The 22259-nt window shown below is 43.2% G+C and overlaps 1 protein-coding gene, 1 long non-coding RNA gene and 1 other non-coding gene across 3 annotated transcripts in view; 2 read left to right on the forward strand and 1 right to left on the reverse strand.

Annotated features, from left to right (window-relative positions):
- The first annotated feature begins 1830 nt into the window (after positions 1-1830).
- The window catches only part of LOC119927222, a 112740-nt gene continuing 92311 nt past the window's right edge, over positions 1831-22259 (forward strand). Inside the window, exon 1 of the long non-coding RNA XR_005450391.1 lies at positions 1831-1956. This is a non-coding gene — a long non-coding RNA (uncharacterized LOC119927222). The remainder of the gene's footprint in view (positions 1957-22259) is intronic.
- Positions 19244-19381, forward strand: LOC119927819. The gene has a single exon (XR_005450788.1). It is a non-coding gene; the product is annotated as a small nucleolar RNA SNORA7 (small nucleolar RNA).
- LOC119927220 (cyclic nucleotide-binding domain-containing protein 1-like) overlaps positions 20210-22259 on the reverse strand; it is a 200025-nt gene continuing 197975 nt past the window's right edge. The window contains exon 9 of the mRNA XM_038745747.1: positions 20210-20650. Within this exon, the coding sequence (XP_038601675.1) occupies positions 20516-20650 (135 nt within the window). The 3' untranslated portion in view covers positions 20210-20515. The remainder of the gene's footprint in view (positions 20651-22259) is intronic.

The raw sequence follows: 22259 nt of genomic DNA on the forward strand, positions 1-22259 counted from the left end.
TCATAAGTGCATCCATTTCCATTCCAGTCTACCTTGGAGGTTTTTCATCAGGAACAGGTGTTCTGTTAGTTTTTATGAGTGTCTGATGGTGATTTCCTTGATACTACAAATAAGTGCCATGGTTTCATATGTTGGTAGGCTTTTCAATTTGTATGCCTCACCTAGAATAGCAGAAGAACTATTTAGGGAAATATTTAAGTGTTATCGCTGTCTGCTCAGTACTCCATGATTGTAGGCTCTTTGTGGGCAGGGAATTTATCTACCAACTCTGTTGTACTCTCAAGTTCTTAGGACAGTACACTGCACAAAGCACTCAAATATAATTGCTTGACCATGACAAGACTGAATATGTATTCATTATTAATATTAATAATTATGGTATTTGTTAAGTGCTTACTATGTGCCAGGCACTGTTCAGCAGAACTGTGATAGTGTGTTTGTACAAAGTACCTTTTAGTGATGAACTTAAGTTATTGGTTTGGAGGCAGCCTTCATAGCCATCAATTTCAACTTGGTCACTTTACCAGTTGTTGCACATACCTGTCAAATTAATTTACAAATCACAAAATAGGCTTCTACAAGACTCTCACCTGTCAAGATTATGTGCACCTAGAATATATTGTTGCTGCATTGGATTGCACTGTTTTGATGGTTTGGAGGCTACTTTCTGATTCATAGTCTGTATTGTCAGTGAGAACTTGGGGCTTATTGCTTTATTATCACAATTCCATTCAGGATGATTTTGTCTTGGAAGATTATATAACATACTTGAGATATCATGATACTAAGATACTATCAGATGTTAAGCATATGCCCTATCAGTTCAAACTTCACAATGTTGCTAAAATCCACCCTTTCCTCTCCATCCAAACTGCTACCACATTAATCCAAGCACTTATCCTGTCCCACCTCAACAACTGCATCAACCTTTTTACTGACCTCTCTGCCTCCTGTCTCTCCACATTCCAGTCTATTTTTCACTCTGCTGTCCAGATAATTTTCTACATGTATCCTCACTCCTCAAGAACGTACAGTGGTTGCCCATCCAACTCCATATCAATGGAAAATGACTTACCATCTGCTTTATAGCACTCAATCACCTTGCCGCTTCCTACCTTCCCTCCCTGATTTTCTACTATAACCCAGCACACATATTTTACTCCTCTAATCCTAACCCACTCACTTACCCTGATCTCATCTACCTCACTGCTCCTCTCCCATGACCTGCCTCTGGCCTGGAATGCCCTCCCTTTTCATATCTGACAGATGATCACTCTCCCCACTTTCAAAGCCTTATTAAAAACCCATCTCCTCAAAGAGGCCTTCCCTAAGCCCTCATTTCCTCCTCTTCTACATCCTTCTCTGCCATCCTTGCACTTGGATTTACAGCCTTTTTTCATCATTCCTTCAACCCCGTAGCACTTATGTACATGTCCATAGTTTCTTCATTTATATTAACATCAGTATTCCGCTCTACACTGTAAGCTAATTGTGGGCAGGGAACATGTCTACCAACTGTCATATTGTACTCTCACAAGTGCTTAGCATATATTCTACACATAAAAAGAGCTCAATAAACGTGATTGATTGATTAGTTTAGTTAGTTGTTTATTTACTACTGCCTTCCCCATATTATAAAATACTTGGGGACATTATAATATATCAATCTTTCTTTTTTTTCTTCAACAGTATTTATTGTTTACTATATTCCAGGCACTGTACTAAGCATTGGGCTAGATATAGCCCCACCTGGCACTCACAGTCTTAATCTCCATTTTACAGATGAGGTAACAGGCAGAGAGAAGTGAAGCGACTTGCCCAAGGTCACAAAGAAGACAAGTGGCAGAGCTGGAATTCGAACCCAGGTTCTACTGACTCCCTAGTCCAGGCTCCATATGCTGCTATACATATTGCTAAGATTACAACACACCACAGCTTCTACTGTGCTCTGAAAATGTAAGTTTTTTTGGAAACTGCTTTTCTAGTAAGTTGTTTCTTAACCTGTGTTCTTTTTCTCTTATTGCTTACATAACCAAATCACTCATCCTTTCTAAATGATTATTCTACCTGCATTAGCACACAAAAATTGATTTTAGCAGAAACATATTTTGGATTTAAACTTCCTAATACTCTGCATTTTTACCCTGAATGGTTGTATTTATTTTAGTAGCCTCAACTTTCATGAATCCTCTTTTACATTTTATTTTTGACTTTGTGTGGGTTCATAAAGCTTATTCAGGTATTGCTCTTCATTAATATTTATGACTGTGCCAACTTGGGCTGGCATAGAAATAGCCTGTTTTCAAGTTGGTTAAATGCCCAACAATGCTGAACTTAGTCCTTGCATTTTGGCATTTTCCATCGCAGATGTAAACTGCTACCTGGAAATATCAAAATGAATGTTTCCCTTTCCTTGTCATTGAAAAAGCATGAAAATAGAAGAGATTGTGAGGTGAGAATATATGGTACTGTTCAGGTGCTGTGTCCATTATTTTCAATTGTATTTTCCCAGAAAGTTCTGAAAGGGCCTACCTTCAGACAGTTTACAGCTTTTGAGTGGTTTTGAACCATATTTTGTTTTTAGGCATATCAAAATTTGTCATTCCAGGTCTAGGTGATTTGCATTAACAATACTGCTGCTACATCTTGTACAAATGCTTTTGCAAGAAGCCACTGGATTTAACATTGGGCTCAATCTTGTATGATTTAGACAAATAAAAGAAATGGGGAGATGAACATTTTGAGGGTCTCACGCTTCATTATCCTACGAGTCATACACATAAATTAATAGGGGAGAAAAGATAATTCTGAGCCTATGTTAGATCTTTGACCTACAAGTAGCAGGGCTCCTTTTGTTTATTCCTTCATTTATTCAGTGGTATGTACTGAATGCCTAATGTGTGCAGAGCATTGTTCCAAACCCTGGGGAAGAATACAAGATGTGATTCTTAACCCTTAATGGAATAAAAATCTAAGGAAAGCTAAGGGATTCAAAAGGAAAGCTTGACTGCTTCCCTCTCAACACCAACACACACACAAATGACTGTAAATTCCTTGAGGGATTATTCTATTAGTTGAGCAGTAAGAGCTCAAATAAAACTGACTGAATAAGAGAAGCAGCGTGGCTCAGTGGAAAGAGCATGGGTTTGGGAGTCAGAGGTCAAGGGTTCTAATCCCGGCGCTGCCAATTGTCAGCTATGTGACTTTAGGCAAGTCACTTAACTTCTCTGTGCCTCAGTTACCTCATCTGTAAAATGGGGATGAAGACTGTGAACCCCACGTGGGACAATCTGATCACCTTGTATCCTCCCCAGCACTTAGAACAGTGCTTTGCACGTAGTAAGTGCTTAACAAATGCCATTATTATTATTATTAAACCAGCATAAGAGCCAGAGGTAATGATGAATGTAATAAGAGCACCAGGACAATATGGCTGAAGGAGCCACTCTCAGCTCCTCAATGCCTGAGCAGGGTTGTCCAGTGGTTAACAGTCATAGCAGCCACAGCTTCACCAATGTTCTGAAGTTTGAGAAAGCAAGCTTCTGCCATGCTACAATTTCTCCCTGCCCAGTTAGGGCAAGGTGGGTTGGGACCCCCACAAACAGCAAAGGGGGAAGCAGCCCAGGTTCCTGGTGGTATAAATGAATGAATGAATGAATTCATATTTATTGAGCGCTTACTGTGTGCTGAGCACTGTCCAGTGTAATCATTGAAGGCACTTCAATGATTAGGTTATACTGAAGTGGCCATTGGGAGCATTAATCAGGGAAGGTCTCGTGGAGGAGGTGTGACTTCAGAAGGACTTTGAAAATGGGAGAGCTATGTTGTATTATATGAGGTGGGGGCAAGTTATACATATAATAATAATTATTATTAGCACTGTTCTAAACACTGGGTTAGATACAAGGTAACCATGTTTTCCCATGTGGGGCTCACAGTCTTAATACCCATTTTACAGATGAGGTAACTGAGGCACAGAGATGGTGAGTGACTTGCCCAAAGTCACACAGCTGACTAGTGGCAGAACCAGGACTAGAAATCATGACCTCTGACTCCCAAACCTGGGCTCTTGCCACTAGGCCATGCTGCTTCCCCTAAAGTAGGAGGGAGAACAGGTATTTAATCCCCATTTCACAGTCAAAGAAATTGAGGCATAGAGAAGTTAAGGGACTTGTCCAAGGTCACACAATAGGCAAGTGGCAGAGCCGGGATGAGAACCCAGGTCCTCTGACTCCTAAGTTTGTAGTCTTTCCACTAGGCTATGCTGGTTCCCATTGACTCTTCCTCTATCTTCCACTCCCTTAATTGTAGGTGACTCTTTAGGCTATGTTTAAGTTCCCACCCCATCACAATTTATACTCCTTTCCATGGGAAGCTTATCTGCTTCCAAAGCTTCAACTATGACCTACCTCAATGGATGCCACCCAAATATACCTTGCTACTCTGGCACCTCTCACTCACACAATCCCACTTCTTTTGCCTCCAGGACATCTCTACATGGATGTCCTGTGGACTGTTTGAGCTCCATATGTCCAAAATTGGAACTCGTCTTCCTTCCCAAATCCTCACCTCAAGATTAATTTCCTATCACAGTCGATAACATCATAACCCTCCCATCTCTCAAGCCCATGAGCTGGCAAAATGACAGAAATATGCAGAGGAAATCTACCAAGAAACTACTCTCCTCTCTCTTTTTCTGTATGCAGAAAGGAAACAAGCTGAATTGGTAGAGAATTATATTTGTAATCTAAGCAGGAGACAGAAGTTCAACCTCTTTCCCCATGATATATTTGCTCCTAGACAATCTACCCTTCAGCTGTGGTGTCTCAGCTTTAGCATCAATGCCAAAGGGAATAATTATACTGAACTTCCATATAGATTTTAAAGGAAATAGCTAATAAAAATTATGATGAAGCTTTCTGACATACCTAATGCAACAAAAATGATAACTACATTTTTTAAAACATCTCAAGAATAAAGAGTTAAATACACATTTATGGGAAAAGATAAATTGTATTTTCTCTTGTTTGGTTTTAAACGTTTTCTAAATAAGTTTCCACTGGAAAAAAAACCCAAACCCTCAAATAACTGCATTAAAAAAATGTCTAATGTGTACAGAAGGTCTTTTAATAGGAGCTCCTTATTTCCCTCAGTATTTAGTTTACAGGATAAACTTTATGTTTTAAAATCTATGATGTGTAAACAATGTATATTTAGGGCACAAACAAAATGATAGTCCTATTTCTGTCCATTCCCTGCCTCCGTTCATCAAACTTTAAGTCTGAAAAATACAACACCACAAGTGAAATCCAAAGCCTGAAGTATTTGTATTTAAGGGCATTAAGCAATGTGCGGGTAAATGATCTGTAGGAGATTCATTAATTCATTCAATCGTATTTATTGAGCGCTTACTGTATGCAAAGCACTGTACTAAGCACTTGGGAAGTACAAGTTGGCAATATATGTGAGGAACCTATTTTTCATGAATTTCATAAAACCTCACATCAACTTTCTATTTTGTGGCTTGCATTTTTCCCAGAGAGTTTTAAAACGAGCAAGTAAGGAAAAAATGATTTCTAAGGAAAAATATTACCTTTCTTAAAATTTGTAAATGGTGGATGCCCTTGTGTTCTTCAGAACCCTCAACTTGAGAGAATCAAGTGAGAAATCCCTAGGCAGTATCTTTTGTAACATCCTTAAACATCATGATCAGTCAGAAACTTGAGTTATTTAAGAAGCGTTCTATGCCATTTCAAATAAAACATGGCACAGGGAAATATTAAAGGAATTAGCTTAGGGTCAGTGAATGCATAATTCATAAATTATTAGCATCAGAACTAACGGAGGTTCTCACATATCAAGCAGCATATGTTCACTGGCATCTGGAGAACAGAAATGAAAGATTTTGATTCAGTGAGTTTGATGGTAATAGAAACTGTCAGAGGCAATGTGTAAAGCACTGTCAGTCTCCTAGGGTTCTAGTCGACTTATGTAACCCATCTCTAAGGGGATAATAAAGGAAGTATATTATAAATCCATGGCACCTAGTCCATTGAGACCAACAATTTTATAGGCTGCATTATTATTGATGATATTATCATTATTATTAGTATTACTACTACTGCAGTATTTGTAAAGCATTCTGCTACGGGCTGGGATATATACACGTTAGCTTGGGCACAGCTCTGTCCCTCATGGACTTTCAATCTAAGTAGGAGAGTAGAACATTGTAGGACCATAGATGAATATTGCCCTAGACTTGGGAACACATCCACACATGACAAATAAAATGAAAGCTAGTATTGCACACTAAACAAGGACATATAAGGTGTGGCTTCAATTGGTCTGTGAACTCTTTCCCTCCTTTACCCCACCAAAGACATCTCCAGAGCATTTCTTATATCCTGAATGTGACCTCAATCCATTCACATGCATGTACGTATGCACAAACACACACACACACACACACCCCCCGCCCCGCCCCGAATCTCTTTAGGTGCTTTAACTCTACCCTCTCCTCTGCATGACAAAGATGTTTCTCCATCCTTATTGATGTCCATTGCCCTTGCCAGTTGTTACAGATGTTTAACTCCCTTGTCAAACCCCCTATCTCCACCATCCATTTCCCCTACTGACTGGCCACCTACTTTATTGAAAAGATTGAATCCAGCAGGCTTGATCTCCCTAAAGTCTCCCCTGCCCCTCGCCAGGCCCTTCCTCCTCCTGCTTCTCCTTCAACTCTTCCATCTTTCCTAGCAATATCTGAAGAGGAGAGCTCCTGCTTTCTCTCAAAATCCACCCCTTCCACCCACGCATCTGACCTGGTCCCTTTGCACCGTATCAAATACTTGCCCCCACACTTTTTCCCTCCCTAACAGCCATCTTCAACTGTTTGTTCTCCAATGACTTCTTCCCCACTGCTTTCAAAAAATGCCCATGTCTCCCTTTACTGAAAAAACCCTCCCTTGACCCCACGGCTCCCTCCAGTTATCACCCCATCTCCCCCCTACCATTCGTCTCCAAACTCCATGAGCAAGTTGTTTACACCCACTGTCTCAAGTTCCTCTCCAACTCTTTCTTTGACAGCCTCAAATCTGGCTTCTGTACCCTTCCCTCCACAGAAATCATCCTCTCTAAGATCACAAATGATCTCCTTCTTGCCCAATCCAATAGCCTCTATTCCATTTTAATCACCCTTGGCCTCTCAGCTGCATTTGACACAGTCAACCACACCCTTCTCCTGGAAACATTGTCCAACCTCAGCTTCACTGACACTTTCCTCTCCTGATTCTTCTATCTTTCTGGCTGCTCATTCACAGTCTCTTTCATGAGCTCCACCTTTGCCTCCCACCCCCTAACTGTAGTTGTCCCTCAAGGTTCACTTCTGGATCCCCTTTCGAAATCTACATATGCAGCCCTGATCACTCTACCTCTCTGCAGTATTGCATATCCTCTTACCTTCAAGACATCTCTACTCAGATGCCCTACCATCACTTCAAACTTAACATGATTAAAAACAGAACTCCTTATCTTCCCACCCAAACCCTGTCACTCCCCTGACTTTCCCATCACTGTAGATAGCACCGCATCCTTTCTTCCTCACAAGCTTTTAACCATGGCTTTATTCTTGTGTTTTCTCTTTCATTCAACCCACATATTCAATCTATCACTAAATCCTGCCAGTTAAACCTCCACGTCATCACAAAAATCTGTCTTTTCCTCTCTATCCAAACTGCTACCACATCTGCTACCAGGTTAATCCAAGCACTTATTCCACCTTGATTACCGCATCAGCCTCCTTGCTGACCTCCCTGCTTCCTACCTCTCCCCACTCCAGTCAATCAGTCCATCAATCGTATTTATTGAGCGCTTACTGTGTGCAGAGCACTGTACTAAGCGCTTGGGAAGTACAAGTTGGCAACATATAGAGACAGTCCCTACCCATGCTCAACTCTAGAGCCCACATCATTTTTCTACAAAAACGTTTAGTACGTTTCCCCACTAATCACCAACATCCAGTGGTTGCCCATCCACCTCCACATCAAAGAAAAAGCCCTCACCATCAGCTTTAAAGCACTCAATCACCTTGCCCCCTCCTACCTCACCTGGCTAGTCTCTTAATGCAACCCATCCCACACACTTTGCTCTGCTAATGCTAACCTACTCATTGTACCTCGATTTTGTCTATCTTGCAGCTGACCTTTGTCCATATCCTGCCTCTGACCTGGAACACCCTCTCTCCTTATATCTGACAGGCAATTACTCTCCCCCACTTCAAAGCCTTATTGAAGTCACATCTCCTCCAACAGCCCTTCCCTGACTAAACCCTCTTTTCCTTTTCTTCCACTCCCTTCTGTGTCTCCCTGACTTGCTCCCTTTATTCAACTCCCCTCCCAGCCCCACAGCACTTAGATATATATATCTGTAAATTCTCCCTCTCTAGATTGTAAGTTCGTTTTGGACAGGGAATGTGTTTAATTGTTATTTTTTATTCTCCAAAGCACTTAGTACAGTGTTCTGCACAGAGTAAGTGCTCAATAAATGATTACTACATCAGCCTCCTCTCTGATCTTCCATCCTCCTTTCTCACCCCGCTTCAGTCTATAATTTACTCTGCTGCCCAGATTATCTTTGTACAGAAATGCTCTGGGCATATCACTCCCCTCCTCAAAAATCTCCAGTGGTTGCCTCTCAACCTACGAATCAAGCAAAAATTCCTCACTCTCAGCTTCAGGCTTTGTCACCTCGCCCCCTCCTACCTCACCCTCCCTTCTCTTCTTCTACAGCCCAGCCCGCACCCTCTGCTCCTCTGCCACTAACCTCCTCACTGTGCCTCATTCTCGCCTGTTCTGCCATTGACCCCTGGCCCTCGTTCTTCCCCTGGCCTGGAATGCCCTCCCTGCACACATCCACCAAAGTAGCTCTCTTCCTCCCTTCAAAGCCCTACTGAGAGCTCACATCCTCCAGTTGGCCTTCCTAGACTGAGCCCCCTTTTTCCTCTCCTCCTCCCCATCCCCACCTCTGCCCTACCTCCTTCCCCTCCCCACAGCAGTTGTATATATTTGTACAGAATTTTTCTTCTACTTATTTTACTTGTACATATTTACTACTCTATTTATTTTGTAATGATGTGCATATAGCTATAATTCTATTTATTCTGACAGAGTTTTGACACCTGTCTACACGTTTTGTTTTGTTGTCTGTCTCCCCCTTCTAGAGTGTGAGCCCGTTGTTGGGTAGGGACCATCTCTATATGTTGTTGACTTTTCCTTCCCAAGCACTTAGTACAGTGCACTGCAAACAGTAAGCACTCAATAAATATGATTGAATGAATGATTGACTATTACTTCTGAATTTGATTTTATGTTTTGTCTGTTTAACATGTTGAATAAGTAAAGGGAAGGAAAAGATCAAAAGAAAGCAATGTAAAAGTCAAAGAAGGCTTTCCAACTGGAAGGCAGATATTATATCTTTTAACTGTTGTACCCCCACAAGGACTTAGTACAGTGCTCTGTACTCAGTAAATGCTCAGTAAATACTACTATTGGTTAATTGATTGATTCAGCCTGACAGTTGGATTAGGCTACTTCAGTCAATTAATCATATTACTGAGTGCTTACTTTGTGCAGAGCACTGTACTAAGCCCTTGGGAGAATACAACACAACAGTATAAGCAGATACATTCCCTGCCCACTATGAGCTTACCGTCTAGCAGGGGTGACAGACAGAGTTAAAGGAGGCATTATTCTGTCACTGGGATGCTACCTTACCCTGACTAGCCTAGAATGAACTCCTATTTTTAAATTAATATGCTCAAAATTATCTTTCATGGATAGTAGTATCTTCCTTGTTAAAGCAACATGGCCTAGTGAGAAGATCACAGCCTGGGAGTCAGAGGATCTAGGTGATAATCCCTGCTCCACTTGCCTTTGGTGTGACCTTGAGAGAGTCACTTAACTTTTATGTGCCTCAGTTTCCTCATATGTAAAATGGGGATTAAATATCTGTTCTCCCCCATTCTTAGGCAGCAAACCCATGAAAGACAGAGACTCTGTCCAACTTGATTATCTTCTATCTACCCCTGTGAAAAATGAAGTGCTTGGTATATAGTAAGCACTTAAACCTAATTCCTGTTGGCATTAGAAGTAATAGTAATCATACTTAGTAAGTGCAACAGACTGTAGCAATGACTTGGGAAAGTATAATAAAAGGACAAGACTTGTTCCCTGCCCAAAAGCAAATCACCCTCTAACAGGGGAAATAATGATAATGATAATAATAATAATAACAATAATAATATTTGTTAAGCACTTACTATGTGCCAAGCACTGTACTGAGTGCTGGGGTAGATACAAGACAACCAGATCCCACATGGGGCTCACAGTCAAAGTAGGAGGGAGAGCAGGCATCGAATCCCCATTTTGTGAATTAGGGAACTGAGGTACAGAGAGGTTAAGAGACTTGCCAAAAATCACACAGCAGTTTGTAGTGGAGTCATGATTAGAACCCAGGATTCTGACTCCCAAGCCCATGCTCTTTCCTCTAGGCCATGCAGTAAAATCTATTTACAACCAGAGGGAACAGGAGAAGAACCAAGATTAACTAGGGAATTGAATGAGTATAATAAAATGAAATGCATCAAAATAAATCACTGAATGTACAACAAAATACACAACTATACACAGATACTGAGAATGGGCATATATAAATGAGTGTTAAAGATGGCTGTTGGATTAATATGACACGGGGATGGTGGGAATTAATAGAGGAAGGCTTTCTGGAGGTGGTGGGATTTAAAGAGAACTTTGAAGATGTCAAGGGCTGAGAGATGGCAAAACAAAAATATAAATGAATGGAAAGGAATGGAAAAAGGATCAAAGAGAGGAAAGGGAGAGGAACATAGCAGGAAAGAAGGGAAAGAAAAAAGAAGGGAGGGAGGGTACAGGCTAAAAGAAATAGAGAAATGAGAGAGAACATGGAGGAGGGGAAAAGGGAGGGAATGGAAAAAGGACAAAGGGGATAGAGGAGGAAGAAGAGGGTGGAGAAAAGGGAGAAGCAGATGGGAAGGGGGTGAGGAAAGACAGAGTCTTAGGATTTACAAAAATCCTATCTTGTAAATAGGAAATTACCTAGAAATACTAAGTATTCTAGTACAAAGACTGTTTTCTCAAAGCCAAAATTGAATCAAGCTGCAACTCCAGGAATATCTTACAGAGAGTGACTTCAGAAGATACAGTTTATATAAACTGGCAGGAGACACCTTAATAAGGCATAGCTTAATAAATCAAATTTAAACAGCTCAGTAGGGGGAGGTTAAGAGTAGAGGGACCAGAGGGGGAAATAAGAAACAGTCATATTTTCAACAAGTACTCCTGCTGGTCAGTGATAAGAGAACAATGAAACCTGACCAAAAAAGTAGAGGAAATTTCCATTTTAGTGCCACTGGTAAACTCAATGCTAATTTTCTCATCTTCTGTTGGTTTTTTGCCTTGCCTCTCTCACTCCCAGCAACATGGATCCCTGTTCTCTCTCCTTTGAACCACCTCTCCAGCCATCAGTTAATCAGTAGTTATCTTCTAATAATAACAACTGTGATATTTGTTAAGCCCTTACTATGTGCCAAACACTGTACTGAGCACTGGGTTGGATACAAGCAAATCGTGTTGGATACAGTCCCTGCCCTAAATGGGGCTCACAGTCTCAATTCCCATTTTACAGATGAGGTAACTGAGGCCCAGAGAATAATAGCTGTGTTATTTGTTAAGCGCTACTATGCGCCAGGCACTGTTCTAAGCACTGGGGTGGATACAAGCAAATCGGGTTGGACATAGTCCCTGTGTCCAAATGAGGTTCATAATCTCAATTCCCATTTTACAGATGAGGTAACTGAGGCCCAGAGAAGTGAAGTGACTTGCCCACAGTTACACAGCAGATGTGGTAGAGCCAGGATTAGAACTCATTACTGTCTGACTGCCAGGCCCATGCTCTGTCCACTACACCATGCTACTCTGAGGCACCTTCTTTGTCCAGAACACAGTACCAAGTGTTTGGTAGAATACGATTGAGTTAGAAGTCACTGATACATTATTTCAATGGTATTTGTTAAGCACTTATTATGTGCCATTCACTGTACTAAGCGCTGGAATAGATACAAGCTAAACAGGTTGGACACAGTCCATATCCGATGTGGGGTTCACAGTCTTAATCCCCATTTCACCGATGAGGCAACTGAGGTATACAGAAGAGAAGTGACTTATCCAAGGTCATAAAGCAGATATGTGGTAGAGCCAGGATGAGAATTCAGGTCCTTTGACTTGCAGGTCCGTGCTCTTTCCACTAGGCCATGCCCTCAAAGACCTGATCTGCCCTCATTATATTTGAGGGAAGAAAATATCTACCGTCTGCTCTCAAAGATTTACAGTCTAGCAGGGAAGAAAATCCATCAATCAATCGATCAGTGATGTTTACTGGTGCACAGCACTGTACAAAGCACTTGGGAGAGAACAAGAGAGCATAGTTGGTAGGTGAAATCCTGACCATAAGTCCTAGAAGTAGGAAGAAGTGGACTAAACATTTTTTTAGAAAAATGATCTGGGTAGCAGAGTTATGTATGGACTAGAGAAGGGAGAGACAGGAGGAAGGCCTCATTGTGGGCAGGGAATGTGTCTGCTATACGGTTGTGTTGTACTCTCCCAAGCTCTTAGTACAGTGCTCGGCACAGAGTAAGTGCTCAGTAAATATGATTGATGGATTAAAGGGAAGCCAGTGAAGAGGTGGAAGACATAGTTCAAGAGGGGTACAGTAAGTGCTGGATCAGTGTAGTAGTAATTTGGATGAAGACGAAAGAGTAAAGTTTAGCAATGGTGGGAAAGTAGAAATGACAGGGTTTGGTAATAGACTGATTATGTGGGTTGAATGAGAAGCAGCATGGCCTAGTGGATAGAGGATGGGCCTGGGATTCAGAAGGACCTGGGTTCCTAACCCTGAGTCCGCTACTTGTCTGCTGTGTGACCTTGGGCAAGTCTCTTTACTTCTCCGTGCCTCAGTTCCCTCATCTGTAAAATGGGGATTAAGACTGTGAGCCCCATGTGGGACATGAACTGTGTCCAATCTGATTATCTTGGATCTATCCCAGAAGTTTATAGCATGGCCTAGTGGATAGAGCACCATCCTGGGAATCAGAAGGATCTGGCTTCTAACCCCGGCTCCAACATGTGTCTACTGTGTGACTTTAGGCAAGTCACTTCAATTCTTTAGGCCTCAGTTATCTTATTTGTAAAATGGGGATTAAGATTGTGAGCACTTTGTGGGACAGGGACTGTGTCCAACCTGATTTCCTTGTATCCATCCCAGTGCTTAGAACAGGATCTGGCAAAAGTAAGAACTTAACAAATACCATTATTAATATTAGAGTGCCTGGCACATAGTAAGCATTTAACAAATACCTCCCCCAAAAAGGACTGTGAGTTAAGTTGAGGAAATATCAAATTTATGAGCTTCTGAGACTGGTAGGAAGATGGTTTTGTCCTCAGTGATTGGAAAATCAATTGTAGTCTCCCAAGTGCTTAGTACAGTGCTCAGAACACAGTAAGTGTTCAATAAATACCATTGATTTATTGATTGAGTAGAGACCATTAGATTTGGCAAGAAGGAAATCATTTGTGACCTTAGAAAGGACAGTTTCCATGGAGTGGAGAGGGCGGAAGCCAGACTGGAGGGAATCAAAGAAAGAATTGGAGGAAAGGAAAGGAAGTTAGAGAAGCAGCATGGCTTAGTGGAAAGAGCACGGGCTTGGGAGTCAGAGGACATGGACTCTAATTCCCACTTGACCACTTGTCGCTGTGTGACCTTGGGCAAGCCACTTAACTTCTCTGTGCCTAGTTACCTCATCTGTAAAATGGGGATTAAGACTGTGAGCCCCATGTGGGACAACCTGATTACCTTGTATTTACCCCAGTGCTTAGAACAGTGCTTGGCACCTAGTATTTAACAAATACCATTATTAATATTATTATTATTATTAAAGGATGGATTTTTTTAGTATAAGGGATACATGGGCATGTTTGAAAGCACTGGGTAACTCTCCAGGTGCGATCCTGAGAGGAGCCACTTTCCTCACTACCCTTCAAATCCAATCCCTAATTTGTATGTCCCCACTGAAGGCTAGGATTCACTGGAGGCACAGGGGAAGGTGCAGAGCCCATCTGGGACTATGCACCCCTCTACCTGCTAATTCATCCCACTGTCCTGGGAGACGGCAGCAGGGAGTGGTTGCTGGGGAGTGGGAGGAAAAGAGAAATGAAGAGGGAAGTGGAGAGGGATGAGGGCATGCTGAGGGAGGTTTGAGAGGGTCACTGGAGGTTGGAGACGTACTTGCATTGGTGACTGAGAAACGGCATGGGGGCCAGGAGAATGGGATGGGGAATAATGGGATGGGCTGTTGAAAATAGGGGAGGGGTCTGCCTCCTCTCTCCCATTTCTCTTTCACCACCATTTCTCAGTCCTCACTGACTTAAATGTCACTAAACACTTTCTCTAGAAATCCTCTCAAATCCTCCTCCAGCCTTTCCCTTCCCAGCTTCTACCTCTAGCTCATCCCTAATGCCCTGCACTTGCAGCTACATAACTGCCAGAAAAAAAGCAAAGGAATCAAAAGAAAGCTGTCCTTTGCCTTTTTCCTCCACCCAGGCCCTCTCACAGGCACATACCTATACAGGTGCACACATTTATCAGTGCATTTCATTTTGGAAGTAGGTTCATTCACACCTCAGGATCCGGCAATTCCTGTTAGAAGAACAAGTCATTGCATCTTCTCTTTTTTTTTTTTTTGGATTCCATCTATAATACAGGAACCCAGAGAGTGCCTTCAACTAGCAAACTGTATATGATCCACTGAATTTTAAATGGTTGTGCTGCTATTAAACCCATACATAAGTCTCTAATATTTAGAAAGTACTGAAAGGAAAGGATCACAAAGGTGATCATATAAAAATATAAAATCATAAAATCATAAAATCATATAAAAATATCACAGTAGGAAAAAAGTTAATGCCTTAGTTCAAGTGAAATATAATTTTGAAAATAAAACTAAACAAAGTAGTGAACGTAAGAAGGGCATTTTTGTTTTGAATCACTGATCAGAAAATTTTCATATCTGCAAATGAGCAGACATAAAAGCAGACTGAAAATCAATAACCAGATTTGGCCCATGTCTTAATAGTGTTGGCCATATCTGACTAGTTGGCAAGCTATGATAAAAAGGGTTTGTGCATCTGTGTTACAATTCAGCACCAAGACTAAGAAGACTAGGATGAGGAGAGGGAGATGGTAGGGGGTGGGGAGAAAGGGGAGCTAGAGAAGGGAGATGTGGAGGGGAAAGAGGAGGCACTCTTCTGGAAAAAATACCTCTTTTCTACCTTCTCCCTCCTCTTTCCCTTCCCCCATCCCCTCATCTTTCTCTCAGACCCCCCCCTCAGGTCTCATAGTGAGAAGAGGGGAGTCAGCTGATTAAGGGCTACTGCCCAGGGGTGTTGCAATCTTTGCATTCCCTCTTCAACCCTGCCCCAAGCCTCTGGAAAGGGACAAGAGGGTGAAGGGGAAGTCGGGCTTATAACAGCAGAGTTGGGGTTGGAAATGTCTGCAGTTCTCTGTGAGCTCGTTCAGGAGTGTAACCTCCAAGTACTAAAGAGGGAAAAATTGCAATCAATCAATAGTATTTACTGACCACTTACTGGGTGCAGAGCACTGTACTAAGTTCTGGAGTAGATTCAAGATAATGAGGTCCGACACAGTCCCCATCCACATGGGGCTCACAATCTAAGGAGTAGGGAGAATAGTTATTTAATCCCCATTTTCAGATGATGAAAATGAGGCACCAAGAAGTTAACTGGCTTGCCCAAGGTCACACAAGAGGCAAATGGCAGAATGGAGATTAGACTCCTGGTCCTTTAACTTATAGGCCAATTCTCTTTCTTCTAAGCCATGCTGGAAAGAAGGAGTGAGACAGACAGATAGTGGAAGGAAAAAGAGCACAACAAGGAACTGACAAAGTCAGGGAGAAAGAGGAAGTGTTCCTAGGGAGATGGTTATGAAACCTATCTGGCTGTGAGAGAGGCAGCAGTGATAGCTCTCTTTGAGCTACAACTCACAATCAATCAATCAATCAATCAATCGTATTTATTGAGCGCTTACTGTGTGCAGAGCACTGTACTAAGCGCTTGGGAAGTACAAGTTGGCAACATATAGAGACAGTCCCTACCCAACAGTGGGCTCACAGTCTAAAAGGGGGAGACAGAGAACAAAACCAAACATACTAACAAAATAAAATAGAATAGATATGTACAAGTAAAATAAATAGAATAATAAATATGTACAGACATATATACATATATACAGGTGCTGTAGGGAAGGGAAGAAGGTAAGATGGGGGGATGGAGAGGGGGACGAGGGGGAGAGGAAGGAAGGGGCTCAGTCTGGGAAGGCCTCCTGGAGGAGGTGAGCTCTCAGTAGGGCCTTGAAGGGAGGAAGAGAGCTAGCTTGGCAGATGGGCAGAGGGAGGGCATTCCAGGCCCGGGGGATGACGTGGGCTGGGGGTCAATGGCGGGACAGGCGAGAACAAGGCACGGTGAGAAGATTAGCAGCGGAGGAGCGGAGGGTGTGGGGTGGGCTGTAGAAGGAGAGAAGGGAGGTGAGGTAGGAGGGGGCGAGGTGATGGAGAGCCTTGAAGCCCAGGGTGAGGAGTTTCTGCCTGATGCGCAGATTGATTGGAGATTTTTGAGGAGGGGAGTAACATGCCCAGAGCGTTTCTGGACAAAGACAATCCGGGCAGCAGCATGAAGTATGGATTGAAGTGGGGAGAGACACGAGGATGGGAGATCAGAGAGAAGGCTAGTGCAGTAGTCCAGACGGGATAGGATGAGAGCTTGAACGAGCAGGTAGTGGTATGGATGGAGAGGAAAGGGCGGATCTTGGCAATGTTGCAGAGCTGAGACTGGCAGGTTTTGGTGACGGCTTGGATGTGAGGGGTGAATGAGAGAGCAGAGTCGAGGATGACACCAAGGTTGCGGGCTTGTGAGACGGGAAGGATGGTAGTGCCGTCAACAGAGATGGGAAAGTCAGGGAGAGGGCAGGGTTTGGGAGGGAAGACAAGGAGTTCAGTCTTGGACATGTAGAGTTTTAGGTGGCAGGCAGACATCCAGATGGAGATGTCCTGAAGGCAAGAGGAGATGTGAGCCTGGAGAGAGGGGGAGAGAGCAGGGGCAGAGATGTAGATCTGGGTGTCATCAGCGTAGAGATGATAGTTGAAGCCGTGGGAGTGAATGAGGTCACCAAGGGAGTGAGTGTAGATGGAGAACAGAAGGGGACCAAGCACTGAACCTTGGGGAACCCCTACAGTAAGGGGATGGGAGGGGGAGGAGGGGCCTGCAAAAGAGACTGAGAATGAACGACCAGAGAGATAAGAGGAGAACCAGGAGAGGACGGAGTTTGTGAAGCCAAGGTCAGATAGCGTGTTGAGGAGAAGGGGGTGGTCCACAGTGTCGAAGGCAGCTGAGAGGTCGAGGAGGATTAGGATAGAGTATGAGCCGTTGGATTTGGCAAGCAGGAGGTCATTGGTGACCTTTGAGAGGGCAGTTTCCGTGGAATGTAGGGGACGGAAGCCAGACTGGAGGGGTCGAGGAGCGAGTTGGTGTTGAGGAATTCGAGGCAGCGCGTGTAGACAACTCGTTCAAGGAGTTTGGAAAGGAATGGTAGGAGGGATATGGGGTGATAACTAGAAGGTGAGGTGGGGTCAAGAGAGGGTTTTTTTAGGATGGGAGAGACATGGGCATGTTTGAAGGCAGAGGGAAAGGAACTGCCCACAAGGCACCTACAATACTGATGGGGAGCACAGACATGGACATGCAAGCAGTGGAATCATAATAAATGACATTAAATAGTTGATTGGCTATCAACTTCACTGCCACTGTCTTCTCATGGTTCTCTTCTCTCTGGCTCATCCATTGCTCATTTTCAGTCTCTTCCATGGGTTCTTCCTCTGCCTCCCACCCTAGGTTCAGTTCTTCATCTACACCCACTCCCTTAGAGAACTCATTCGCTCACATGGCTTTGAATACCACTTCTGAGGTCCAGAAACTTACCCAAGGTCACACAGCAGACGCGTGGAGGAGCCAGGATTAAAACACAGGTCCTTCTGACTTTCAGGCCTGTGCTCTATCCACTAGGCCATGCCGCTTCCCAAGCCCTGAAAGAGATGCAAGATTCAGGCTCTACCAGAACAACTCTGAGAAATGGCTCACGAAGGGCCGGTTCAGCCATGGTGGATGAAGCAGTAGCAACAATGCCTGCTATTGTTGCTACCCAAGAGGAGGAGGGTGAATAAGAAGGGGCTGGAAAACATTCTCAACTACATTACCTAAAGCTCCAGTTGCAAGGGTTGGAGAAAATAATAATAATAATAATATTTATTAAGTGCTTACTACATGCCAAGCACTGTTCTAAGCACTGTGGTAAATACAAGGTAATCAGGTTGTCCCACGTGGGGCTTACAGTCTCAATCCCCATTTTACAGATGACATAACTGAAGCACAGAGAAGTTAAGTGACTTGCCCAAGGTCACACAGCAGACAAGTGATGGAACTGGGATTAGAACTCATGACTTCTGACTCCCAAGCCCGTGCTTTAGCCACTAGGTCATGCTGCTCCAGATGTGCTGGGTCATGGGTTGTCCCGTTTTCCCTCTCCGAGAACCTCCAGTGGTTGCCCATCCACCTCCACAATAACAGAAACTGCTTACCACCGGCTTTAAAGCACTCAATCACCTTGCCCCCTCCTAGCTTACCTCACTACTCTACTATTACAACCCAGCCTGCACACTTGGCTCCTCTAATGTTAACCTTCTCAACTGTACCTCCATCTCGATCTATCTCACCACTGACCCCTCGCCCACCTCCTACCTTGGCCTGGAGCACCCTCCCTCCTCATATCTGACACTCTCCCCCACTTAAAAGTCTTATTGAAGGCACATTTCCTCCAAGAGGCTGTCCCTAAGCCCTCCTTCCCCCATCTCCTACTCACTTCTGCATCACCCTTACTTGCTCCCTTTATTCATCCACCCTCCTAGCCCCACAGAATTTATGAACATATCTGTAATTTATTTATATTAATGTCTGTCTCCCCATCTAAAGTATAAGTTCATTGTGGGATGGGAATGTGTTTGTTTATTGTTATATTGTACTCTCCCAAGCCCCTCTCAGGGTCTCATCTGGAGAGTTTCCAGTACTCTACCAGTCTCGACTATGGGAGGGACAGTCAATCGGAGGCATATCCATTCCATTTCTAGCTTGAGCAGTGTCTAGTTAGTGGAAGGCAATCTGGTACAAGTCAAAACTCACCTGTTAGTGTGCAGAGGAGGCAGTGGTAAACCACTTCTGTATTTTTACCAAGAAAACTCTATGGATACATTACCAGAATGATTGCAGACAGAGGCGGGGTGTTCTGGGAAAGTTGTGTCCGGGGCATTGCTATGGGTGGGAGAAAACTCCACAGAATGAGACAAGACTCTCTCAAATGCTTAGTACAGTACTCTGCACATAGTAAGCGCTCAATAAATATGATTTACTAACTTAATCATCCTATTGATATGCACTCATGCCCACCAGCCATTTTAGAGAAAGTAAGCACCCACTGATCAGCTTCTGCAGCAGTGGTGACACTTGCATTTGCTAATTACAATCCATGGACTAACCCCAAGGAGGTGGTTTCTCCAATGCTGAGAAGCCCTGGGGTGGTCATACCCATGGTGTTGATGTTTGTGTAGTGGGGAGTGAGTGTCTGCATGAGTCAAAGTCCTGATATTTAGACTATGGACCTTTTGGATAATAATAATAATAATAATGATGGTATTTATTAAGTGCTTACTATGTGCAAAGCACTGTTCTAAGCGCTGGAGCACTGTTCTAAGCACTGGCACAATGATAGGCACAATGCAGTTCCCCACATTTGGAAGAGAAGTGAAAAAACAGGTGGTGCTCAACAAGGAACAACTGTAAATAACAATAAAACATGGAACATGTGTTTGTTAAACTCAAAGTAAAGCATCTGATTTGTATTTCACTTAATGTTATTTGGGAGAGCATATTGTTAAAAAAAACACACAACAAAACTAGGCTAACCAACTGCTCTTTGAAATGTTCTTTATTTTTGAATGTTTTAAAACTGTGTTAATATTGTCTTCAGGGATTCTAATTGTTTGAAAAAAATGTAATTAGCTGGCATTTGTTTTTATTCTCTCCATTACTGAAGCCCCAAAGGGCCAAAGTTCAGGAAACAGGAGGGAGAAGAGATGGAGAGGTTGCCAAGTGAAAATAATTCACAGCTGGACACTGGTTTACAGGAAGAACTGGGTTGGGGTTGGGTGTTAATTTGGGCAAGGAGTTTGAGAAAACCAGAAAGGAAAGAAATAAAATGACTCTGGGCCTGCATTCAAGTCCCAAGGTCTTTCCTCATTGGAATCACTTTAATTACTGTCCGTTAGTGGTTTATTTGTTGGTGAGTTTCCTTCTCTTTGTGGCTTGCAAGACCAGAGATGGGTCCATTTTCCAAATCCGGGAACGATTCCATTGTAAAATAATGTTTTTTTTATTACCATGTCCTGGGAAGAAATGATCATTGAAGGACAGATTAAGCCTATTGTTCCAATCCTTTCAAAATGAAAACACATCACTTGCAATAAGCATCCACCTATGCCACCTGCCAAAAGAACCAATTCCGCTCTTCATTCCCTTTATACAACTTATGTAGAGCATCTGAGGACAGAGTCTGTGACTCCATGAACATTATAAAACAAAGACGATTTCTGAACAGTTTTCCATTAAATCTCACCACTTTTGTATTCCACCAAAGTCCCCACTTGAGATGGTAGCTAAACTCATTCAATCGTATTTATTGAGTGCTCACTGTGTGCAAAGCACTATACTAAGCACTTGGGTGAGTACAATATAACAACAGACATATACCTGCCCACAATGAGCTCACAGTCTAGAGGAGGAGATGACAGACATGAATGTGAATAGATTGAATAAATATATATGAATAAATAAATAAGAGGGACATACAGATAATAATAATAATGATGACATTTATTAAGCGCTTACTATGCGCTAAGCACTGTTCTAAGCGCTGGGGAGGTTACAAGGTGATCAGGTTGCCCCACGAGGGGCTCACAGTCTTCATCCCCATTTTACAGATTAGGGAACTGAGGCCCAGAGAAGTGAAGTGGCTTGCCCAAAGTCACACAGCTGACAAGTGGTGGAGCCAGGATTTGAACGCATAACCTCTGACTTCAAAGCCCAGGCTCTTTCCACTGAGCCACGCTGCTTCTCTTATAATAATACTTCTTATATATAATATATATATAATATAATAATATAATATGTAATTCTTCTTCTCTAATAATACTTGTTAGGCTGTTAGGTGCTTACTATATGCTCAGCACTGTTCTAAGTGCTGGGGTAGACACAAGTCAATCAGGTTGGACCCAGTCCCTATCCCACCTGGGGCTCACACTCCTAATCCCCATTTTACAGATGAGGGAACTCAGGCCCAGAAGTGAAGTGATGAAGTTAACCCTGTGGCTAGCGAGGGTTGGAAGGGGGCGGGGGTGGTCAGAGGGTTCAGTGGGGCTTACCCACACTGGAATGGGATCCCACAGCTGTATGGGAACCCACCTGGCCCAGCCCCACTCAGGGACCACCCACACCCCATACCATGAGCAGCATCACCATCCAGTTCGGGAAGATGACTGGGAGGAGGGAGAGTGGGAGAGAGAGGGCCAGTGGCCGCTTGTCCGAGGCCGGAAAATGCAGCAGCCCCAGCTCTGACAGGTGCTGTGGGGATGAGAGGGAGGATGAATGAAGGAGCAAGTAAGAGTGGTGCAGAAGGGAGAGGGAGAAGTGGAGAGGAGGGCTTAATCAGGGAAGGCTTCTTGGAGGAGATGTGCCTTCAATAAAGTTTTGAAGTGGGGGGAGCAATTATCTTTCTGATATGAGGAGGGAGGGCTTTCCAGGCCAGAGATAGGATGCGGATGAGAGATCAGTGGCGAGATAGATGAGATCGAGGTTCATTGACTCATTTTGATCATGATTAGATTGTAAGCTCCTCAAAGGTGGAGAGCACATCTTTGAATTATTTAATGTTTTCCCTGACCACCTTTTCCAGGGCAGGGTACACAGTGTGTTCTCAGTACTGACTGTGATAATGAT

Source organism: Tachyglossus aculeatus, chromosome 4 (assembly GCF_015852505.1).
Source record: "Tachyglossus aculeatus isolate mTacAcu1 chromosome 4, mTacAcu1.pri, whole genome shotgun sequence".
NCBI classification, from domain to species: domain Eukaryota; kingdom Metazoa; phylum Chordata; class Mammalia; order Monotremata; family Tachyglossidae; genus Tachyglossus; species Tachyglossus aculeatus.